Source organism: Talpa occidentalis, unplaced genomic scaffold (assembly GCF_014898055.3).
Source record: "Talpa occidentalis isolate TD23 unplaced genomic scaffold, MPIMG_talOcc4v2.1 talOcc4.9, whole genome shotgun sequence".
NCBI classification, from domain to species: Eukaryota; Metazoa; Chordata; class Mammalia; order Eulipotyphla; family Talpidae; genus Talpa; species Talpa occidentalis.
This window is the reverse complement of record NW_023605305.1, coordinates 76,767,968-76,792,306: the sequence shown is the minus strand read 5'-3', so window position 1 is coordinate 76,792,306 and position 24,339 is coordinate 76,767,968. Positions and strand designations below refer to the sequence as shown.

The 24,339-nt window shown below is 42.1% G+C and overlaps 2 protein-coding genes across 6 annotated transcripts in view; one reads left to right on the top strand and one right to left on the bottom strand.

The window, feature by feature from the left end:
• The window catches only part of ASH1L (ASH1 like histone lysine methyltransferase), a 213,512-nt gene extending 210,049 nt beyond the window's left edge, over positions 1–3,463 (bottom strand). Inside the window, exons 1-2 of one of the 2 annotated variants that reach the window (XM_037499166.2) lie at positions 3,417–3,463; positions 2,812–2,949 (exon numbers count right to left, since the gene is read on the bottom strand). The gene's annotated coding sequence lies outside the window, so the exon portion shown is untranslated. Of the gene's footprint in view, positions 1–2,811 lie in introns of both variants that reach the window. The other variant, XM_037499167.2, reaches the window with a different exon arrangement.
• DAP3 (death associated protein 3) overlaps positions 2,679–24,339 on the top strand; it is a 29,620-nt gene continuing 7,959 nt past the window's right edge. For 2 of the 4 annotated variants that reach the window (XM_054690941.1, XM_037498934.2), the window contains exons 1-6: positions 3,985–4,019; positions 14,012–14,065; positions 18,996–19,118; positions 20,895–20,996; positions 23,002–23,110; positions 23,250–23,342. In XM_054690941.1, coding sequence (XP_054546916.1) covers positions 14,024–14,065; positions 18,996–19,118; positions 20,895–20,996; positions 23,002–23,110; positions 23,250–23,342 — 469 coding nt within the window. In that variant the 5' untranslated portion in view covers positions 3,985–4,019; positions 14,012–14,023. Of the gene's footprint in view, positions 2,941–3,955; positions 4,020–14,011; positions 14,066–18,995; positions 19,119–20,894; positions 20,997–23,001; positions 23,111–23,249; positions 23,343–24,339 lie in introns of those variants that run through there. The other 2 variants (XM_054690940.1, XM_037498935.2) reach the window with 2 other exon arrangements.

Genomic DNA, 24,339 nt, shown 5'->3' with positions numbered 1-24,339 from the left:
AAAAAAAAAAAAAAAAAAAGAGAACTTTTTATTGTAGAAATGTATCCAAACAAGATAAGAATGTAACCAATGTCTGCCTCCTTTCAAACCCATAGCTCTTTCATCTAAAAACATGACATGAAAGCAACACAAAAGTCTGAGTTACAAAGTTGCATGTAAAAAAGAGTTACACTTACTTAGTCCTAGACTAAGTAGTGGCAAAAAGTCTCTGCACAAAATTCATAAAAACTTAACTTCTAAGAATATCCTGTTTTGTTCCTCCTCTTTTTGAATTACCCCACCATCATACAACTCATTGATTTAATTGGATTAGATTTTCTTTTAAGGACAAAGGCCATATATTTTCATTTTCGCATTCCCTTCCTAGGATTAACTCAATAATGTTTGTTGTAACTAAGATAAACTCCAGGAAACGATCTTCAAAACATCTCAGTTCCAGTGCAAAACTGAAAAGAAATGAGTGTGAGAACAAAAAGATAATGATAAAGAATAAAGTTACACATATTTGTGCTATATCATTCTCTTATCACCTCACCCAAATTCATTGTACTGACACTGATGAAATAATCTGCAAAAAATAAAAAACATGGATCTTAAAGTGCTCCTTAATGTCAGCATGCTTAAATACTGTCAGAGACGCATCTTAAACTCATAGCAACATTTCCACACCAAAACAAAATGATTAACAGAAAAAGGCTTTCAAATGAGACCTGAATATAAATTGGCTCTACCTCACTGCAATTTAAGTTCCTGAAATTGTATGCATAATTTGTGTGACTGTGCTTATGCTCATTTTCTACAGTGAGGGTCTTTCATTACTCTCAGAAGGATAAGTGACCCCAAAACACCTAAGTACCACTAATCCACCATATCAAAAACATTCTCTTTTCCAGAGAAACACAGTTAAGTTGGCTTAGTTCAAGTAGTCTCTCCTTAAACTCACAGAAGGAATCCTTACTACAAATTTAGACTTTCGAAGAATTCCTTCAGTCCAGCCAAAAAGTTCTAATATCCACAGGCACATATATCAGCTATTTCCAGATGCCAAAAACAGTTAACTCATAAATGCCAAAAGAAATGCAAAAGGCGGCACACTCTAACACAAACTGGCCACCCTATTTGATACTTAAATACACTTGTATCCTGTCATATTAGAATGTGTAGAGAACATAAATTCCATCCAAAGGGAACAGACTTTTTAGGAAGATTTTCTAGTTTCAATTCCACATTGACTTGCCTTTTTCCCTCTACTTAATACACTGCTGTCAAAACAAGTACCCTCATAGGAACCCAAGGTGTCTCGACAGGGTCACCTTGATTATTCTCACCCCAATGTGGGACCAGTTACTGAATAGTAATTCCATAAATATTTGTCAGAGGAATGAAAGATCCTTTTTCGTTTATATTGAAAATTAAGCCGTTAAGCCCTACACAGCAGCTCCAATACAAGTTATGATAGACATGCGCCCCTCAAACAAACTGAAGTGTTAGAAATGCTCTGTTTCCTCCATTAAGAAAGATAATGTAGTCGTGGATACCCACTTCAGACTGGCTAATCTGGCAAGGACAACCTCCTCTGCACATATACCTGTTTGACAAAAATCTCTACCAATTACAATCCAACTACTCCCATCTTTTCAATAAACTCAGTTTTGTCTGACAAAGACGCACTGAGGTACCATGGTATGGTGTGGACAGATAATAACTATATTTGAGTTACAGACCCCTTTGTCACCAATTTAACATGTGACCTTGGAAAAATTCTCTTTTGATGCCTGAATTTTCTATTTGGTAAAATGGGAGAAAGCATCCATCCTACCAATTTCAAGACTTAGAATCACAAAGAAATTGAAAAAGAATTGTGAAAAATATAAAACGCTTTATTCGATCATAAAGCGTTAATAGAAAGTCAACAAAATGGCCATCCATTCCGTATACTCTCACAGTAATTGTCCTGTTTAAGATGTTCTGGGTCTTCACATTTATACGAGTCACTCTACACAGAAAAACTATTCTTAAGACCACAGCTGGTTCTGACAAGTTTCTCCTGCCTCCACACCTATACGCTATATTGTCTAAACTACTGCCATGACTGCTGTTTCCCAACAAATGAGCGCTTCCAATCCCTAAAAGACACATATAACAACCAGCAGGGTACACAAGTTTTATTTTAAAATAAGCTAACTTTTCAGTGGGATTCCATTACACGCACACAAAAGCAAGCAAACTCTTTCGGAACACTTTTCCGTCCTTGCATACACACACAAACACAGCCGCTATACACCAACAGACCATCTGCCTTTCTAGATCAAAAACATGTCTTTCCCTGTACAAACTAACCAGGAACATTTATTAAACTTACAACACTGAGATCATCCTGTCGTTCCCACATACTGTTGAGCACGTCGGGCGCACCACAGACCTCCTTAGACACGTAAACTGCCCTCAGGAAATCACCCCTCCAGCCACTCCTGTCGCTCCACCACACACAAGCTGGACTACGGGGATGCTCCCACAACACACAAACTAACCTGTCAGGGGCACACAGTCGACTCCGCCTCCACTCGCTCACTTTCCCGCCCCCTCCCCCAGCGAGGAGCCCGCCTGTCAGGGACACCCCTTCACCTCCGCCAGGAGGGACTTCCCGGTCCAGCGCAGGATCTCCCCTTCCCTCCTCGCCCCTCCCCCATCCTTACCGCCGCGCTCCCGGAGGTCCAGGTCCGGGAGGTGACAGTGGCTCCCAGGAAGCTAAGGACGGAGCCGCTGAGGGAGTACTTAGGCCCTAAGGCCTCCCCAGGCAGTTCTACTCACCGTGTCAGAGGCCGAGGCCGACAGAGATGAGAGTGCAGGGAAGTGGGGAAGAGGGGGCGGCCGCCACCAGGCTCCTCCGCTCCCTTGGTCCACGGCGGATCCCTCACGCTTGTCAGGAGGCAGCCAGCGGTGAGCGGACTGGCGGAAATGCGAGAGGAGAAGGGAAAGGCGTGGGGCTAAGCTGGGGAAACTGAGGGGAGGCGGGTCCCGCAACCGAGACGGGGATCGTCTCCCCCTCCGCAAAGCGAACCCAAAATGGCGGCGGGAGCGGCGGCGGCGGCAGAGCGGCGGCGGCGGCAGCTCCTCGGGAGGGAGGGAGGGAGCGAAGGGCGCCTCGTGCCCCCCCCACCTCCCACTCCTCCCTCCTCACGTTCCCCCCTCCGTCCTCCCCCTTCGCCCGACTGGGGCGGCGCAGCGCGCACGCCCGCCCGCACGCGCCAGAGTGTATCTGGGCTCGCGGCGCCCAGCTCCCACCAACCGCCGCCTTCGGCCGCCTCGCGCGCCCGCCAGCTCGTACGCTCGTGCTCAGGGGCGCCTCCTCGCGCGGCTCCCCACTCTCCCTCGGCCCCAGTCGAGCCGGCTCCGGCGCGGCCCCTCACGCGTACCTTCAGCGGCGCGAGCCCGAGACGCCTCCTCCTCCTCCTCGTCTTTCCTCCCCCCTTCCCCGCCCCCACTGCCACCAACCGCCGCCAGGGCCGCCGCCGCCGCCGCCTCCTCCGGGCCCCCCCCACATGCCCTCCGCCCCTCGCGCGTGCGCCTCCCACAATCCCCCCCGCAGGACGGATCCATTCCCGTCGGCCGCGGGAGCCGGGGAGGACGAGGCAGGCGGAGGCCGCGGAGCTCGCCGCTGCCGCTGGAGCTGCCCGAGCGGCGGACGGACATCTGGGGCTACCTACCTCCCGGGCCGCGGCGGCGCGGTGGCGCGGCTCGCCTCCCCAAGCCGCCTCCGGGCCGCCCGCAGCGGGAGCGGGAGGGCCCGGCGCCCCTCCGCTGGCGGGCGCTTGGAGGCCGCGGCGGCTGCGCGCTGAGGAGCTTCCTGCCGTCTGACCCGAGCTTGCTCCTCCGCTGCGGGGCCGGCGCGGTGGAAGCCGCCCTCGGCAGTGTTTGCGCCGCGCCGCGTCCGGAGGCCTGGCTAGAGACTGTCGGCGGAGGAGGGAACGGGGGCTGCACCGGTGAAGGAAAGGAGCGGGACCCCGAACCTCCGGGAGGTAGGGAGTGAGGCCGGCGAAGCCGGCGACCCTAGGGGGCTTCCCACCTGGCTGTGTGTGCGAACCCGCGACCCGGCAAGGACCCCGCGCTGGTCGGCCGTTGGTTTGTTTTTTTTTTTAACCCAGCTTAGATTTCTCAAATTTCACGTTTATATGCCATGATGTGGTACATGTGCACTTTGACGCATTCCTCGTGGAAGGCCAATACATCTTCATCCTCATTTAAGCAGGCTAGGGTTAGGGGGTAATACATATTTCTAGTTCATTCCTGGACTCGATCGCCCATGTCCTGTGTGACCTTACCAAGAAGAAGTGCACCGGAAAATTAGTTGACTCCAAATCTGCCTTCAGGATGGGTGTGTAAAATAATGAGATAATATGTATGAAGTGGAAGTAGCTCGTAGGCACAGAGAAAGTGGAGAGTATTATCCTTCACAGTATTGTGGATGTGATAAGGTTTGTGGGTGTAATTGGTAGTTTGTGTCCTAGTCTTCCAAATTGTTAACAAAAAAATGCAAAAGAAGGCCTATCAGATTTCTTCTGTGACTGCTGATACTTGTTTCTTAAAACAGTAGTATTTACTTTCTCTTCATGATTGAATTCAGAACTCTGAACTAATAAAATCCACGGATAATCCCAAATGTATCTAATCTGGTAGTTTGGGGTTTCACCCAAAGGGTATACAGCAGATTAAATTAGGGGAGGCATCCTCTTCAGTTATCAACTTTTAAGGATCTGAGGATACTCTGAAAAATGGTAGAAATAATTGCTTTCTAAGTCAAGCTTTAATAGACACTTCTAAATTTCCCTTTTAATATGTTTCAATGTATGGATCAGCTTTTGTTTGCTTGTTTTTGTTTATTTTTAAAGAGGCAAGAAACATTAGTTATTCACTGTATATTTGCTTTTCCTAACCATGTCCTAAGTCTCAACTCTTTCGTGCAGAGAGGATTTAGTTTGACATTGATATTTAATTGTGTCATGTATGTAACCGTTTTACCCTAGGACAACTTTCTTTGAGGGCAGGGGCAATGTCTAACATTATATTCTTTTATAGTCTTTTATGCAAGTCTTGGAAACACTGAAATGAATGTTAGACTCTCTTTTTTTAAAAAGATTTATTTATACATACAAGAACTGGGGTGTAGGCCAGAGGTGGGGGAGATGAGAGGATTCACCAGAAACAGAGTAGGGAGCAAAACAGACAGACTGACTGAAATACACTGCTGAGGGGAGCAGCAGGCAAGACAAGAGAGGTCTCCTGCACCATGTGGGTAGCTCCCTGGCTGGGGATCTTCAGATAGCTTAATAGTACTGAGATTTAACCCCTTGCACCACCAGGAAGGCCCCGAATGTTAGATTCTTAACATGTAAGAAGGAAAAGAGAATTAACATTTGTGGAATTTCATACCAGCAGAACGTGTTTTAAGTGCTCAATAAAATGACCACGTTGAATTAATGAGCCCTGATTTATTTGAACCAGAGAAGGTATGGAAGACAGAATAATGGTTCCTTCAAAAATGTCTGTGTCTTACCCCTGGAACCTTGTGACTATGTTACATGGCAAGAGGGAATTAGGATGCAGGTGGAATTAAGGCTGCTAATCAGCTAACCTTAAAATAGGGAGATTATCCTGGATTTTCTGGTAGGCCCACTGTAATTACAAGAGTTGAAAAGATGGAAGGGAGAGATCAAACAACCAGTGTCAGACTGATGCAATGTGACAGAGATTTGACCAGCTGTTGCAGACTTTGAAGAGTAAAGAGCAGCTTTTAAAAACTGGAAAAGCTGAGAAAACAGATTTTCTACTAGAGTCTCCAGAGAGAACACAACTCTGCAGACACTTGGATTTTGGACTACTAAAACACAGAACTCGAAGATGACAAGTTTGTGTTGTTTTATACCACTAAATTTGTGGTGTTTTGTTAAAGCATGAATAAGAAATTAATACAGAAAGGGAAGACATGACTACCCTCCAGAGTACTCTGCTTTGGATTGTGGTTTTGTGCTTTAATTTAAATGAGGGTGTGGTTTAACTGAAACTTTTCTTTAAGCAGAGTGATAGGCACTCAACAAAGCTGCCTAGATTTTCATTATTTCCCCAATGCTCTGCATTGAACCAAATGTTTCCAATAAGACTTGGGATTTATAACAGTCTTTTTCAACCTCAGTGCTATTAACATTTGGGTCTGGATAATTTGATATGGGATCCTCCCCTAAGCATTGCAAGATATTTCGTAGAATCTGTGACTTCTACTCACTAGATGCCAGTAGTACCACTCTCTCAAGTTGTGACAACACAAAAAAATGCCTCTAGACATTATTGGGGCGGGGGGAACGGTGTGAATTATCCCCATTGATAAGCACAGATTTGGAAAAATAATTATTGATTAGAATTACTGATTATCAGAAAAAAGTTTCAGTAGAGAAAAATTCATGACAGACTTAAATATCCTTGTGTGTGTGTGTCGTAGAATAAGGCATTTGACAGTCTCAGTCACTACTTTTTGGAGAAATATTTAATTGGTTGATTTACCATATCCAAAGACTACATGCTAGTTAAATGGGGAACTTTATTTTTTTTATAAGATTTATCTTTTATTGGGGCCTCCCTGGTGACGCAGGTTCTTGAGCGTAGTGCTGTGAAGCTGTCCACAGCCACTGCAGTGCGGTTCCATCCCCGCCAGCTGCAGAGCAACCCACATGGTGCAGCAGATCTCTCCTGTCTCACCTGCTGCTCCCCTTGGCAGTGTTTTCGGTCATCTGTCTGTTCTGCTCCCTGCTCTGTCTCTGGTGAATCCTCTCACCCCCGGCGCCTCTGGCCTATACGCCAGTTCTTGTATAAATAAAGAAATCTTTAAAAAAAAAAATAGAACTGGGGTGTAGGCCAGAGGTGCCGGGGTTGAGAGGATTCACCAGAGACAGAGCGGGGAGTAGAACAGGCTGATCTACTGAAATACACTGCTGAGAGGAGCTGTGGGTGAATCAAGGGAGGTCCGGGTAAGACAGGAGAGGTCCACTCCCTGGCCAGTGGCTGGGAATAGCTTGATAGCGCTGAGACTTTTACCCCTGCGCCACCAGGGAGGGAACTTTAAAAAAGTGTCTCAATCTAAATAGATATTTTGATATAATTGGTTGGAGATACAGTGCAGGTATTAAAAAGTTATAAAATTATTCCCACATGCAGCCAGTATTAGGAACCACTGATTGAGGCTTTGCTACAGAATTTCTCAGATAAAATTATATGGGATGCAATTACTTGAATGCAATCACTGAACATGTTTTTCAAATTTGTAATTTTCACAAAAATTTTAAAGGGTATGTAGTGTTGGTGATAGTCTAAGAAAAACAAAAATATCTCCATTTTTGGGCCTCCCTGGTGGCGCAGCGGTTGAGCACTGGGTTGCGAAACTGCCCGCAGCCTCTGCGGTGCTGGTTCGAACCCCGGCTGCTCCCGGGCCTCCGGAGGAGGGTCCCACATGGCTTGCAGACCTCTCCTTCCGCCCGCTGCTCCCCTCAGCAGTGTACTTCAGTCCTTCTGCCTGCTCTGCTCTCCACTCTGGCTCTGGTGAATTCTCTCACCCTCTGGCACTTCTGTACCCAGTGCTTGTATGCATAAATAAACAAACAAACAAATAAATCTTTTAAAAAAAAAAATCTCCATTTTTATCTTCCTCCAAAAATATTTATCACCCCGCCAAAAAAAAAGCCCATAGGGATCTCTGATTGGATCCTATAAGAGAAAGAGGACTTTAGCAGAAAAACTGGAGAATTCCAAATAAAGACAGTAGTTTAGTTAATAGTATTGTGCCAATGTTAATTTCTTTTTTTTCCTAAAGAATTATTTTTATTTATGCATACAAGAGCTGGGATATAGGCCAGAGGTGCAAGAGGGTAAGCGAATTCACCAGAGACAGAGTGGGGAGCAGAGTAGGCAGATTGACTAAAATACACTACTGAGGGGAACAGTGGGTGAAGCAGGAAAGATCTGCACCATGTGGGTTGCTCCCTGGCCAGGGATGGAACTTGTGCTGCAGTGGCTGCTAAAGCTTCATAGTGCTGAGTTTTAACCCCTTGCACCACCAGGGAGGGCCCTAATGTTAATTTCTTAATTTTTATGATTGTACTAATATGATAATAACAATAGGGGAAACTAGAGAAGAGATGTAGGAAATCTCTTTACTGTCTTGTAGTTCTTCTGTTTGTCTAAATTTTTGGTAATAAACACTAAAAAAATTACAGATGGTTACCATTTGCACCTACTTGTCCATGTGACTCAAGATTTCTAATATTGTGCAAACAAAATAAAGAAATTAGTTTCATTTGATGCTGATACTACAGTGAAACTACAACTCTTTCATAATTTCTGATTTAGAATTTTATTAAAACAACCTTTAGTTCGCTCTTGGTTAACTTTATAACTAATGTTAAAAATTATGAACTTAATTAAAATTTAAAAAATTATGAATGAACTTATAAAAAAATTCATTAGTAAAAGAAGCCATCAACCCACTGAAATAAGATTCAAAATTAATAAAATGAATTTTAATAATACACTTAATCTTAGCTGAGGTCAAAATCAACAAATAAAGCATTAAGGCTACCTAGAAAGAAATGGGTTATAGTCATTCCGGAATGTATGCTCTTAAGTACAATAACCATGTTTACTTCCAAGTTTCCCATTGTTCCCCAGTATAATGGATTCCACATGTCAGAAAAATCACTGATTTTGCACCTCATCCCATATAGGGAAAAGTCTGCTTCCACCCTTTGAATTTGGGTTGGCCTGTAATGAGCTGCAGTAGAATGTGATAGAAGACTGCTCTCTCTGAGCCAAGTTTGAGGAGGTTGTAGATATTTCCTCTCTTGGACTTTTGCTGCTGTGACAAGTCCATGCCACACTGCCTTGAATCAATCAAGGCAACTGAAGCTAACTTTGAATTGCAGGCCAACCTCAGTTCATGCTGAAGCCCAATAGAAAGAACACTCTGGCCCAAAACAAAAGAATCAACCAGGGGATCCCTGGTGGCCTAGGGGTTAAATCTCAGCATTAGCAACTACTACAGCCTGCCTTTGGCAAAGCCTGAGTTCCCTCCCCAGCCATGACCCACATACGGCACAGCAGACCTCTTCTGTCCTGCCTGCTGCTCCCCTTAGCAGTGCTTTTCAGTAAATCTGCCTGTTTTGCTCTGTCTCTGATGAATCCTCTCAGCCCCCACACCTCCGGCCTACACCCCAGTTCTTATATGGAACAAAAAAAAAAAAAAAAGGAATGAACCAGCCTATAGCTATAGACTTGTGAGCAATAATAAATAGTATTGTTTTAAGCCACTGAGTTTTGGGGTGGTTTGATATGCAGGAACAGCTGATTGCAGGTCTTCAAAGGATGCTGTAAGGATAAAAAGCATAAAGCATGTTAATGTATATAGCACAGTGTCTGCCATCTGGTAGTAAATCAGCATGTGTTAGCTTCATTTGCAGCTGTTTTAGTAGGGCTGGATAGCAACTTTTTTTTAAGATTTATTTATTTATGCATACAAGAACTGGGGTGTAGGCCAGAGGTGCAGGAAGGAGGGGGGTGGCGGTGAGAGAATTCACCAGGGACAGAATGGGAAACAGAACAGAAAGATCCTCTGAAATACACTGCTGAGGGGAGCATAGGGAGAGACGTCTGCTGCGCCATGTGAGTAGCTCCCTGGCCAGGGATCAAACTCATGCCACAATGGCTGATACAGTGGTTGACCAAAGCTTGATGGCGCTGAGACTTTAACTCCTGCACAACCAGGGAGGCCTGATAGCAACATTTTTTTTAATAACAGCTTTATTAAGATTCACATACCTTAAAATTCATTATCATTAAAGTATGCAATTCATTGGGTTTTTAGTATATTCTCAGAATTCTGTAACCATTACCACCATCTAATTTCAGAATATTTTTATCACCCCCCCACCACCCAAAAAAAAAAGCCTATAGGTAGTTACTCTCCATTCTTCCCAGCCCCTAGCAAACCATTAATCTAATTACCTGTCTCAAAAAATTGGCCTATTGTGCCTTCCTGGTGGCTCAGGGTTTAAAGTCTCAGCACTATCAAGCTATCGACACCCACTAGAGCATGAATTCAATCCATCCCCAGCCAGGGAACTACCCACATGGCACAGCAGACCTCTCCTGTCTTGCCTGCTGCTCCCCTCAGCAGTGTTTTTCAGTCAATCTGCCTGTTCTGCTCCCTACTGCCTCCAGTAAATCCTCTCACACACACAAGCCCCCGCCCCCCCCTTACCTCTAGCCTATACTCCAGCTCTTATATGCATAAATAACCTAAATCTTAAAAAAAAAAAAAAATTGGCCTATTTAGTGGACAATTCATATAATTAGAATTATACTACATTTAGTCAGTTGTGACAGACTTCTTTCCCTTTGTTTTTGTTTTTTTTAAAGATTTATTTATTGGGCCTCCCCTGGTGGTGCAGGTGGTTGAGTGCAGCGCTGTGAAGCTGTCCGCAGCCTCTGCAGTGCTGGTTTGATCCCGGCCAGCCAGCCGACAAGGGTCCCACATGGCACAACAGACCTCTCCCGCCGCTCCCGCTACTCCCCTCAGCAGTGTATTTCGTCAGTCTGCCTGTTCTGTTCCCTGCTCTGTCTCTGGTGAATCCTCTCACCTCCCGCGAATCTGGCCTCTACCCCGGTTCTTGTATAAATAAATACATCAGTATTTAAAAAAAAAAAATTATTTATTTATTTATGCATACAAGAACTGGGGTACAGGCCAGAGATACGGGAGGTGAGAGGACCCACCAGAGACAGAGTGGGGAACAGAACAGGCAGGTCTACTGAAATACACTGCTGAAGGGAGCAGCGGGCAAGTCAGGAAAGGTGTGCTGTGCCAAGTGGGTAGCTCCCTGGCTGGGGATAGAACTCATGCTGCAGTGGCTGCAGACAGTTTCACAGCTTCACAGGTTGCGTCTTAACACCTTGCGCCACCAGGGAGGTCCTCTTTCCCTTTGTTTAAGCATTCATCCATGTTGTATCACGTATCAAAATTTCCTTTGTTGTTACTGAAGTCATACAATATTGTATGACTACACCACATTTTGTTTATCCATTCATCAATTCATGAACATGTGGATTGTTTTCACATTTTTACTCTTTTGGGTAATGTTGCTGTGAGCATTCGTGCACAAATTTTTACAGTACATATGTTCTCATTTCTATTGATATCTAAGTAGAATTGCTGGGTCATTTGGTAACTCTACATTTTACCTTTTGAGAAACTGCTGATCTATTTACCAAAGTGGGTCTCCCATTTACAATCCCAGCAACAATGTATGAAGGCTCTGGTTTTTCTACATCTTTCCCAACATATGTTACTGTCTATTCTTTTGATTTTAGCTATCCTTGTGAAAGTGGTTTCACCTTGCATTTTTATTTGCATTTTCCTAATGACTAATGGTGTTGAGAATCTTTTCATGTACTTTAGGGAAATGTCTATTTGAATCCTTTGTCCATTTGAGTTAGGTTGTCTTTTTATTATTGAGTTGTAAAGAGTGCTTTTTATATTATGGATATTAGTCCTTTATCAGATACATGATTTGCAAATATTTTCTCCCATTCTGTAGGTTGTCTTTTACTTTCTTGATGTATCCTTTGAAGCAGAAGTTTTTAATTGTGATGAAGTCCAAGTATCTATTTTTATTTTTGGTCACTTGATCTTTTGGCATCTTTAAGAAACTTGCCTAATCCAAGGTCACAAAGATTTTTATTTTTCTATTTCTCCAAATATCTCTAAACATTTATTTTTAGGAAATGAATGATAGGTATTTTGTTCAGGAGGTCACAAAGATTTAATCATGTTTTCTTCTAAGAGCATTACAGTTTTAGTACTTCCATATGACCTATTTTGAGAGGTCCAATTTTATTCTTTTACGTGTGGGCAAAAGAATACCACTAATGAAGGCTGTTCTTTTCCCTATTGAATTGTATTGGCACCTGTGTTAAAAATCAACTGACTGTGATACAGAGTTTATTTCTGAGCTCTCAAAGGGTTGCTGGACCTCCCTGGTGGCTCAGGGGTTAAAGTCTCAGTGCTGTCAAGCTATCACCTGGTGGCATGGGTTCAATCCCCAGCCAGGGAACTTTGGGAGTATATTTCAGTGGTTCCACCAGTTCTGCTCCCCACTCTGTCTCTGGTGACTCTGCTCACCCCCTGCACCTCTGGCCTACACCCCACTTCTTGTATGCATAAGTGGAAAATAAATCTTTAAAAATAAATAAATGGGGCCTCCCTGGTGGCACAGGGATTAAAGACGCAGCACTGTTGTCAAGCTATAGCCAGCCACTGAGCCATGAGTTCAATCCCTAGCCAAGGAGATAACCCATATGGCGCAGCAGACCTTTCCTGTCTCACCTGCTGCTCCCCTCAGCAGTGTATTTCAGTAGATCTGCCTGTTCTGTTCCCCACTGTGTCTCTGGTGAATCCTCACCCCTCACACACCTCTAATCTACACCCTAGATCTTGTGTGCATAAATAAATCTTTAAAAAAATAAAATTGATAGATCAGACCTAAAGAGTGTTCATGCTATTAATAGAGAAAAGGCCTGTAGTATATGATGGTTGCTTTAAGAAACTGAAGGCATTTGTCTAGGGTAAAAAGAAGTAATGTCAGTACTTTGTCACTCATTCTTTTCTTTTTGGTACCCAAACCCTCTCCAAAAGCATTGGGAAGAGCAAAGAAGCAGGGTAGGGTGGGCCAGATACTTTGGAGTGATATTGGGGTCGTATGTAATTTTGGAAGTAGAGATGTTGAGATTGGGTGAAAAACTTCAGTTGAAAAACAGCTGATATGAAAGATTAGAATTGGCTTGGGGGTTAGCTGGTCACAGGTGGAGGAAGACAGTGATGGAGAAGGGAGTTGAAGTAGGGAACAATTGAGAAGAATTGTTGTTCAGAAAATTTATCTGGTCAGAGATGGGCATTGAGTGGTGTTGTGTACCAGGTGGAGATAGATGCTGTATGGTGTTAACATGCTAGGTGGTTGTGTTATTGGTTGCCAGGACCACCCACAAATAATGTGATTCCCCAGAGACTCAGAAGTTAGCAAGTAGTTACATATATGTCTGCTGTATTGCAGCAAAAGAATACAGAGCAAAACCCGCAAAGGGAAAAGGTACCTTGGGCAAAGTTTGGAAGAGACCAAGTGCATGCCTTCAGTAATCCTTCCCCAGTGCAATTACACAGGACAATTTGATCCTGCAGCAGCAGGTTATGATAGCTCACATGAAATGCTGCCAACCAGGGAAACTCAGTCATAGCGCCCAGGGTTTTTTTTATTGGGGCTGGGCATGTAGTCATTAATAGTACATACCTAGCATGTACAAAAAAGTTCCAGACTCCCAGAAGGAAAGCATAGATCACATGGTTTGTATACAGTTGAGGCACAGGGACCCACCCTTAATAGTTCTGGGAGTGGTTGGAGGGCTCCTGAAATCCCAAGTTCCCAGGCCCTAGCTGGGAATTGTCTGCACAGTTGTATTAGGTCACAGGCGATGGTGAGTTTGGGTGGTGTCAGACAGCCGTGGAGGCGGTATACACCAGGCAGAGTTAAGGAAAAGAGAAAAGGAGCAGGAAAGGTTCTCCAAATAATGAGTTGTTTCATGTTTTTGAATTTTATGTAAATTATTTTATGCTATCTATAAGTTTTTACTCAGTATTAGTTTTTGAGAGGTTCCCATGTCACACATAGTTATAACTAAGTTTTACTACTTACTGTATGGTATTCCAATAGGTGGCCATATCTTTAGCATCTCTTCTGTCAACAGACATTTGTACTTTTTACTTTTCTGTAATTCATGCTCTACCACTATGGATATTGTTACACAGACTTCTCAGTGTATATGTATAAACCAATTTGTAGGCATTTATGTATTATAGATGTTAATCTATTGTGCAAGTATCTTTTTCCAGTTGTGGCTTATTTTTTACTGTTTTTTTAAGAGTGCAGGGACAATGCTGAAAAGAATGACAAGGCTTATCTCCAGGGTCCATAAGGTGAGTTCTAACTGGCCTAAATGGTTTGTGCAACTTTCTTTAGATGAATTTATTATTACATGGATTTGTTATATCTAAAATCAAATGTTCTGGAGAACTTCTGCTGACTATTGCTTTAATTTGTAAGTTTACGCTCAAAAGAACAATCACAATTCCATTTCTGTGTCCATACACTTCATTCCCTGTTGCCCTAGAAATCTTCAAGTAACAGGTCTCAGTAAAATAGTTTTGCTTGAGAATTGACCGTGTCAAGGAGAATTAGCGTTTTTATTTTTTTAAAGATTTATTTATGCATACAAGAACTGGGGTACAGGCCAGAGGTGGGGGTATGTGAGAGGATTCACCAGAGACAGAATGGGGAGCAGAACAGGCAGACTGTCTGAAATACACTGCTGAGGGGAGCAGCAGGCGAGACAGGAGAGGTCTGCTGCATCATGTGGGTTATCTCCCTGACTGGGGATTGAACTCGTGCTGCAGTAGCTGCAGATTGCTTCATAGTGGTGGCACTTAATAACCCCTTATGCCACCAAGGAGGCCCCGAGAATTAGCGTTTTTGAAATAGATAAACTTGGTTGCAGTTATCTTTATTAACTCATTCTTTAGTTGAATTAGTAATTATTATCTCCAAAAAAATAAGTTTGCAATTTAAACCTTTAGCATTTGATAGTTGAATAAAATAATGAAAGCATATATTTTAAAAACCATTCTGTTGCTTTACTTTGTTCTGTCACTTATTTAGCAAATATTTTTCAGTGCCTTCCATATGGCAGATTCTTGGTATTCTAAGATGACTCATTTCACTAATAATGGTTAATATTTGTTTGACATTCAGTATTTTCCAGACACTGTGCTAAGTGCCTTATATCTTTTAATCCTATGGCCACCCTGTGCAATATGTGATATATTTTTTTCAAACATACAGAAACGGGATTAGAAAGACTAAATTGGGCCTCCCTGGTGGTGCAAGGGTTAAAGTCTCAGTGATATCAAGCTATCCCCCACCACTGCAGCATGAGTTCAATCCCTGGCCATGGAGCTATCCCACATGGCGCAACAGACCTGTCCTGTCTGGCCCCCTGTTCCCCTCAGCACTGTATTTCAGTAGATCTTCCTGTTCTGCTCTGCACTCTGTCTCTGGTGAATCCTCTTACACACACATACGCACACACACACACACACCCCATATACACACCTCTGACCTACACCCCAGTTCTTCTACACAAAAATAAGTAAATCTTTAAAAAAAAAAAAAAGAAGCCCAGACTAGGTACCAAGTCTGTACCTGATGTATGTAATTTTATGGCCTGTGGTTTTAATCATTGTGCTATTGCATTGTGTGGTCCACGTTCTCTAGGACCTCAAGGTCCAATAGTAGAATCATGCAAAAATAGTTATTATACTATGGTACTTTTACAGCACCTAGGAGGAGTTGGGATAGTAGGATCCAGAGGAAATCCTCTCAGAGCTGAATCCTGAAGGATGAGCCAGAGGGCTTAGTCACTTCCATCTGATCATTTAATTATAGACTAGATATCCTAAAAAAAGGAACCTTTCCTCCTATAAGATTCATCTTTTTTTCTAGGGGTTCATAATAAACCTGTGTTTCTAAAGTAATCCATTATTATAAAATAAAATGAAAATTTAAAAAGCTCAACAGAGAGGTGGATCCTGGCCTCAACTGATTATATTGAAAGACTGGCATTTCTTCTTCCATCATAGATAAGAAAAACCTAAGCCCAGATTGCATAGATATCAGAAGAATTTTGTGCTTCTTGTAGGCTGGTTTAATTGGCTCATAAACGTTATTCTCTCAGGAACTGTAGAATGTTCATTCTGGAACTGTGCAAAGGCAATTGTACATATGGTTGTTTTCCCTGGAAACAGACTAGCTGGATGATTCCATATATAACACTATAAGAAGTAAGGAATCCATTTTGGGAGTGTTTAATTTGCTGCAAACAGTATTTAAAAGTCAAAGGATTCCTGTAGAAATAGCACCATCTTGTGGCCTGTAAATATCTTTCATTTTCCATTTGTCACTTTTTTTTAGAGGCATGATGCTCTCAATAGAATTGAGAAAATTGCGTAAAATCCATACTAGAGTGTATTATTCAGATTGCTATGCTGGGGTAACAGCCTCTGAATTCTCATTGGCTTAACACAGTAAGTGAAACTGTTGCATTTTGTTCTTGCTGTTGGTTTCCAAATGGTTTTTAGGCAAATTGTGGGAGGGAATAGACAGAGGTTCACTATCTTTGGATGCTATCTCAGCCTGTAGAGTTTAAGATTGCTATGGCATATAAAGAAAGAGATTGTAGCTACTCTTAACTGGCTCTGACTAGAATCAACACAAGTTATTTCCATTCACAGTTCAATAGCCATAACTAGTTCACATGACCCAAATCTATACAAGGAAGGCTGAGAAATGTAGAGTATTTGGTATTTTATGAACATTGCTGTCTCTGCTATTCTCAGGCAAAGGTGAAACAATCTGACTACCTTATTACTTTATATTAAATATGCAAGTTCTGGTTCAGAGATTTCTGTGTGCAGTTCACTGACTTGCATGCAGTAGTACAGTTTACTTTCTAAACTAGAAACTGTACATACTCCCCGATTACACATCTCTAACAAAAGATTTTTTTTCTAGGGTACTAGTACAAAGTATTTGTGGTATGTTAGATACTCAAAGAAGGAGATACAAAGATGAATAAAATGTGATACCTTCTTTTCCAAGTGTGTGTGACCTAGAACAGGAGACAAACATTTGTGTATAACATGATATAATAAAAAAGAATATGGGCCTCCCTGGTGGCGCAGCGGTTGAGCCCTGGGTTGCGAAGCTGCCCGCAGCCTCTGCGGCGCCGGTTCAATCCCCGGCTGCTCCCCGGCCACCGGAGGAGGGTCCCGCATGGCGCGCAGACCTCTCCTGCTGCTCGCTGCTCTCCTCTGCAGTGTACTTCAGTCCTTCTGCCTGCTCTGCTCCCCGCTCTGGCTCTGGTGAATTCTCTCACCCTCCCGTGCTTCTGACTATACCCAGTGCATGTATAAACAAAACAAACAAATAAATAAGTAAAACATGCCTCTATTAAAAAAAAAAAAAAGAATAGATTTGGGGACCAAACAAACTTGGATTTCACCGCCTGCAACTTTCTGTCTTTTGGCAAAATTTCTTAACTTCTTGAAACTCATCACACCCATCATAAAACAGGCATGGTAGTATTCTATTTATCTTTCAGGATCTTGCCTCAAAATTAATATGTGTAAAATACTATATTGCCTAACATCTTAATAGGTATTTCTCACCAAAATCCATGAATGCAGTTCACAGCACAGTAAAAATGTCATGCAGTGCTATAAAAGTACTGTGAGCGGGCCTCCCTGGTGGCACAGGGGTTAAGCACCACACTACGAAGCAATCCACAGCCCCTGCAGCACAAGTTCAATCCCCGGCCAGCCAGGGAGCAACCCACATGGCACGGCAGACCTCCCCTGTCTCACCTGCTGCTCCCCTCAGCAGTAGATTTCAGTCTGCCTGTTCTGTTCTCCTCTCTGTTTCTGGTGAGTCCTCTCATCCCCCACACCTCTGGCCTGTACCCCAGCTCTCGTATGCATAAATAAATCTTCAAAAAAAAAAAGTACTGTCAGCAGAGAAGGAAAGATAATTACTTTTGACTGGTGGTATCTGGCAAATCTTCACAGAAGATATGATATTTGAGATGAGCCTTAAAGAAATAAGTTAAGATTTAAGTATAAAGGGAAATTGAAGTAGAATGAGCAGAAATACAGAGGCATAAAAATAAACAACATGTTTTAGCATGGTCATGTGACTGGAATAGAGCTCATAAAGAAATGAAACCAGAGAGAGGTAGTCATCACAGGGCCATGAGTAACATGCTGCGAACTCAGACTTACTTTGACATTAGAAGCAACCCATCCTAACTTTTTAATTAACTGAAGATTAATCAATTATTTGGAGGGATAAATCTCATGGACTGAAAGATAGAGTCAAAGATTTACAGGTAAAAACACCAATTAGAGAGTCTAAGGTCTTGTAAAAGTGTATAGTGTTGTGAGGAAAGGTACATTTTCTGCACTCATGAAGCTACTTGGTGAGACTAAATATAAATACAGGCAGCTTTCATAGTACCTGTTGATTTATCCAGCAGCTCCTTTAGTATCTCCATCTCTCAAATTCTTGTTCTCCCTCTGCCCTCATCATTCCTTAGTAATTCAATCTTTTCATTTCTATATAAGGCCTCTTATCCTTACACTCAGTTGGGGGATTCTCTAGTTAGCATTTCTTCAGGATTGTCTCCTGAAATCTCATCCTTTCTCTTCTCCCCAGTTCAGAAGTTTCCTCATTTACTTCCCAAACTGGTCCATAAAGTGGTTTCCTTTCAGTGAGCTGGATGCTTTACAGTTTCTCTCATTATATGACCTAGTGAAAGATACTTTATTCCAGGACACAGATAGCAAGAAAAATTGAGTGTAATGTATAATTACTTATCTTTCAAATAACATTGCACTAATCCCTTAATAACTGAGATGACTGTGATTTCTAAAGTAAACATCTGAGAATTGTCCAGTACTGGCCACCATTCGTCACGCTGAGTAAGAGCATTAAAAAAAGTTTCCTGTTTTGGTTTGTTAATGGTTGTGCTATGCTCCTGAGCAGTCTCTAATGGAATTGTTTACTTCGATGTGGAACAAAGCCCTGACATAGCAACACAAGCTGAAACAGATTTAGAGTGTGAGTAATAGCATAGGATTTAGAGAATTATAAATAATAACATGGATCCCTTTTACATAAAAGTAGATGTTTGTTAGTAACATTTTTCCCTACTGTAGGCATGGCTTAAAACCTTGGTGCTGTAGCAAGCATAAAAAGCCTGATAATTCCAAAATGTGAAATTGATATCTTTTATAGTTGGGCCCTGGACATTTCTTGCATACGGGGATCCAGACACCCCAAAGCCTTGCTGCTCACCTAGATAACCACGTTCCAGTTGAGAGTTCCAGAGCTGTTTCTCGAACCAGTGAAAATGACCCGGTGAGTACTAATATGCATAAGGGTTTTTTTCAGGGCTTGTCACCTGCGTTGCTGTCATTTTATATATCTAGAAAAACTGACATCCACAGCAGCTAAATAGGTTTACATAGTGTGAGACAGATAGTACACACGAAACAGCAATCTGAACCCAGATCTTCTCCCATTCCTGTCCGATACTGTTGTGACGTAAAGTACTATGGCAGGTCAGTCCACATCTACTTTGATTCAGTCCCAACCATTGAACTCATCTCATACCAGGGATTTGTTGTGTACACAGTAGGTACATAGTAAGTACTAAGTCAGTTCCTTAGAAGTTAAATTTAGCAGTTAGTACTGATTTTACTAAGATGGGTCAGCATATTTTCCCTTAAAGGACCAGATAGTACATATTTTAGGTTTATGGGCCAAAATGATCCCTGTCACAGTTACTTACCTTTGCCATAACAAATGGGTATAGTTATGTTCTAGTAAAATTTTATTTATAAAAACAGGTAGCCAGCCAGTATATCAACCTTGGTTTGTGCAGAATTGTAAAGAAATCAACTTTCTTGTTCATGATCACTTAGCAGAGTGGGTACAAAACCCAATTTTCCTAATACCCAGTCTGATATTATTTTCCACCTTTCAAAATGAATTTCCTAGTATCTGGACAGTAACTAACTTGATTTGTTGGTAAGAACAGCACTTAAAGTGAAGTTTGCAGCAGAAGCTAGGATTCTAACAATATCCAGCATTGCATTTTCTACTTTAGTTCCTATTAGGCTAGATGTTGATTTCTTTTCTCCTTCTCATCATTATTGCTATTTCTCATAAATGAAATTAGTCATGCGGTATGTGCTTAAATGTAAGGAAACCAACAGTTTTTTGCCCCTACCCCTACCTTCTGCATATCCCCATTTTAACATATGCTCTGAGTATGGAAGGAAAAAAAATATTCTCAGTACCCAAAACCATATCTCAGCAGTGTGTGTTTTATTTATGTCTCTAGCATGCACCTACTTTCGAAACACAAAATGAAATAGAATAAATGAATGAAGTCATTGAAGTGTCTTTCGGCTTTCCATGTAATTTTAATCCCTTTATCTGCCAATTCCTCTGGGGTTTCTATGGAAACAGCAGCATGCAGATGAACTTGTCACATGACTGGAGCCTCTATACACAGCACATAAGAATCCAGATGGCAAGAATTGTTTCTGATACCACTACATCTAGGGTTTATGTTGCTGAGCAACTGGCCTCATCATTCAGGTCAACACCAGCTTTATATGCACACTGTGAATTTCAACACAGCAACCAGCATTTTTAATCTAAGATAAGAAATGAAAGATGGGCCTCCCTGGTGGCGCAGCGGTTGAGCGCTGGGTTGCGAAGCTGCCCGCGGCCTCTGCGGCGCTGGTTCGATCCCCGGCTGCTCCCCGGCCACCGGAGGAGGGTCCCACATGGCGCGCAGACCTCTCCTGCCGCCCGCTGCTCCCCTCAGCAGTGTACTTGGGTCCTTCTGCCTGCTCTGCTCCCCGCTCTGGCTCTGGTGAATTCTCTCACCCTCCCGCACTTCTGACTGTACCCAGTGCATGTATAAAAACAAAACAAACAAACAAATAAATAAATAAATAAATAAAAACATGCCTCTATAAAAAAAAAGAAATGAAAGATACCTTTTCCCTCTCAGAGAAATAAGTGATTCCTCAATGTGTTCTAATCGACCCTCTCCACTTTTTTAAAAGTCTGTCACTTTGTTTGTGCTCCCATTATACCTGTTTGCATTTTGTTTCATAGGCCAACCATGGAGAACAGCATGAAGGTCAGCACTACAGCATACCCCTCCAGGATCTGAAGACTGTGTTCCCCCATGGCCTTCCTACTCGCTTCGAAAAGCAGGTGCTCAAAAGAGGCAAGGGAATTGAAGGAGCCCAGAACAAGCTGTGGACAGCCAAGGGGTGGAATTAAATGAGTAGAAGACTTTTAAAAGATGAAATTTGAATCTAAAAAATGCAGATAAATTCAACTATTGATTATCTTCTGTAAAAAATAATCCCTTATTATTTTAGGCCAGTGTTCACCTACTTAAATTTATTTAAGTTTAATCACCTTAAATCCTTTATGGAGCCAGGTAAAATATTCTCAAATAAACAATATCCAACTATTTTCCTTGTGTTACCTAACAGATTTCTAAAAACCTTAGCATTCAAATAATTATTTAAGATGAATTTAATATTTGCTTTAAAATAATAATATGGTTAATGTGCTGTAAAAAAAGAATCATAATATATTCCTGAGCCACACAGAAATGATATTCGGATTTGATGCATCATTGTTCTTTCTAGTTCTTTTTCATTCTCATGGGTTGGTTTTTAGAAAATGTAGTTTTGTGGTCATAGCTTTAGCCCAAAGAGTGTATGTAATCTTGGGTTACTTGGTATTCATTGAAAGAATTCATAGTAAGCTGAAAGTAAAGTTTATTGGCATAATTGGTTCTTCTAACTAAATCCTGCTGAATTATTTTCAGAATAATCATCTTAGAAATGATTCCTTCTCAATGAAATATCAAACTTGACTGTGCAGGTGAATTTTAATTTAGAAGCTAGACGATGTCATTTCTTTAATGTACTTTATTTCAGAAAATTAGAGGCGAAACCAGTAAGGTGTCAAAATTTTACTCAGTTTGAGATAGGACACAACCAGAAGAAATCATATGTGATTGCGCTTTAAACTATGTGAAGACACTTACAGTGCATTCAGGGCTGTGGGGGTCTGCCTTTAATTAACCATGTTAAATTACTTTTGGAATGACCTGACCACCAGTGCATTAGCAGGAATTACTCATACATTCTACTAGCCCTTCTGTATTCTTTCTCCAATCCAATTGTTTGGTTGGGATCTTTTTAAAAATACCAACACTATTTTAATCCTTATATAATATTCTTGGAAAAAGTGTTTGTTAGCTATTTTTATGAATAGGCATTATTAAATACTTAATTTGTAAATTACTTTCACACATCAGTGCTTCCCAAATTTTTTCACTAAAGTATCTCTGGTGGCAAAAAGGGAATAAATTTTATGTCTCAGTTCTTTGGTAAGAGTGTGTGCTGTTGGTTAATAAGTATGGCCTCAGCCATCATACAGCTGGTCACTGCTCGCTGCCATGTATCTACTTCTAGAGGAAAGTCTAGGTGGTTATATAATAAGAATTAGCTAAAAATAAATTTAAAAGAATTAATATTTATTCAATGCTTACCATGTGTCAGATACCCTGTTAAGCATCTGAATGCTCTTAGTATTAACGTCAACTCTAAGTGTTATAAAGAGCTAATTATGAGGTCATCTGTCTGGATTATTTGTGAATTTCAATTAACTGATACAGTATCTTTTTTTTTTTTTAAAGATTTATTTATTTATGCATATAAGAACTGGGATACAGGCCACTGGTGTGAGGGGTGAGAAGATTCACCAGAGATAGGGCGGGGAACAGAACAGGCATATTGACTGAAATACACTGCTGAGGGGAGCAGCAGGCAAGACAGGAGAGGTCTGCTGCACCATGTGGGTAGCTCCCTGGCCAGAGATTGAACTTGTGCATCAGTGGCAGATAGCTTCATAGGTTGCGTCTTAACCCCTTGCACCACCAGGAGGCCCTCTGTACTTTTTTTAACAGAAGTAATCAAAAGCTGACTATCACGTTACTTGATGTAGGATAATGTATTTAAGTTTTTAGATTAAATATATGGACTGATTTTCAAATTCAAGTTAATCTAATCTCTCCTAATAGAATAAATGAAAAATATGGCGGCTTGGTCCTTTTGGTTGCTATATTAGGCATAGTATCTATACCAAGAACTATATAGAAGCTCCATATGCCACCCTCTCTCCTTCTCTTTTTCATTAGGTAAAGACATTCAATGAAGCATGCCTGATGGTGAGGAACCCAGCCTTAGAGCTACTACATTACCTGAAAAACACCAATTTTGCCCATCCAGCTATACGCTATGTTCTCTGTATCCTTTTCTGCCTGCCTGCCTGGTCATGAGCCAATGTTTTCCTTCATCAAATTTGGAAAAAGAAGAAATGCAAGAATGCTATTTGTTGATATAGAAATATGCTTTCTGGTGATACTTTCTTTAACAAATGCTTTAGATGGGGAGAAGGGAACAGGAAAAACCCTCAGTCTTTGCCATATTATTCATTTCTGTGCGAAACAGAACTGGCTGATATTGCATATTCCAGATGGTAAGAACCTTCTATCTTTTTTTCTAATTTCGATCTTTTTTTTAAGATTTATTTTTATTTATTTATGCATACAAGAACTGGGGTATAGGCCAGAAGTACAGGGGTGAAAGGATTCACCAGAAACAGAATGGGGAGCAGAACAGGCAGATGTACGGAAATACACTGATGAGGGGAGCAGCAGGCAAGACAGGAGAGGTCTGCTGCGCCATGTGGGTTAGCTCCCTGACCGGGGAACGAACTCATTCTGCGGTAGCTGCGGATTGCTTCGTAGTACTGACACTTATTAGCCCCTTGCACTACCAGAGAGGCCCCTCCCATACATTTTTTTTTTGAAGATTGATTTATGCATATAAGAACTGGGGTACAGGCCACAGGCGTGGGGGATGAGAGGATTTACCAGAAACATAGTGGGGAATAGAAAAGGCAGATTGACTGTTGGGGATCGAAATGCTGCAGTGGCTGCAGATAGCTTCATTTTTTTTTTTTTTATTTTTTTTTTTATAGAGGCATGCTTTATTTATTTGTTTGCTGGCTTGTTTGTTTGTTTTGTTTATACATGCACTGGGTACAGTCAGAAGTGCGGGAGGGCGAGAGAATTCACCAGAGCCAGAGCGGGGAGCAGAGCAGGCAGAAGGACCCAAGTACACTGCTGAGGGGAGCAGCGGGCAGCAGGAGAGGTCTGCGCGCCATGTGGGACCCTCCTCTGGTGGCCGGGGAGCAGCCGGGGATCGAACCGGCGCCGCAGAGGCCACGCGCAGCTTCGCAACCCAGCGCTCAACCGCTGCGCCACCGGGGAGGCCCCAGATAGCTTCATAGTGCTGAGACTTAACCCCTTGTGCCACCAGGGAGGCCCAAGAACCTTCTGTCTCTGCTACATCGAGGTCAGTTATCCTGTTAACTGTGACTTTAATTTGTGTCATTGTAGCCTTAAGTAGCTGACCAGGCTCTAAGAGCTAAGGCAGAAGCTATTGCTCTAGATGCAGTAGTCTAAGATAGT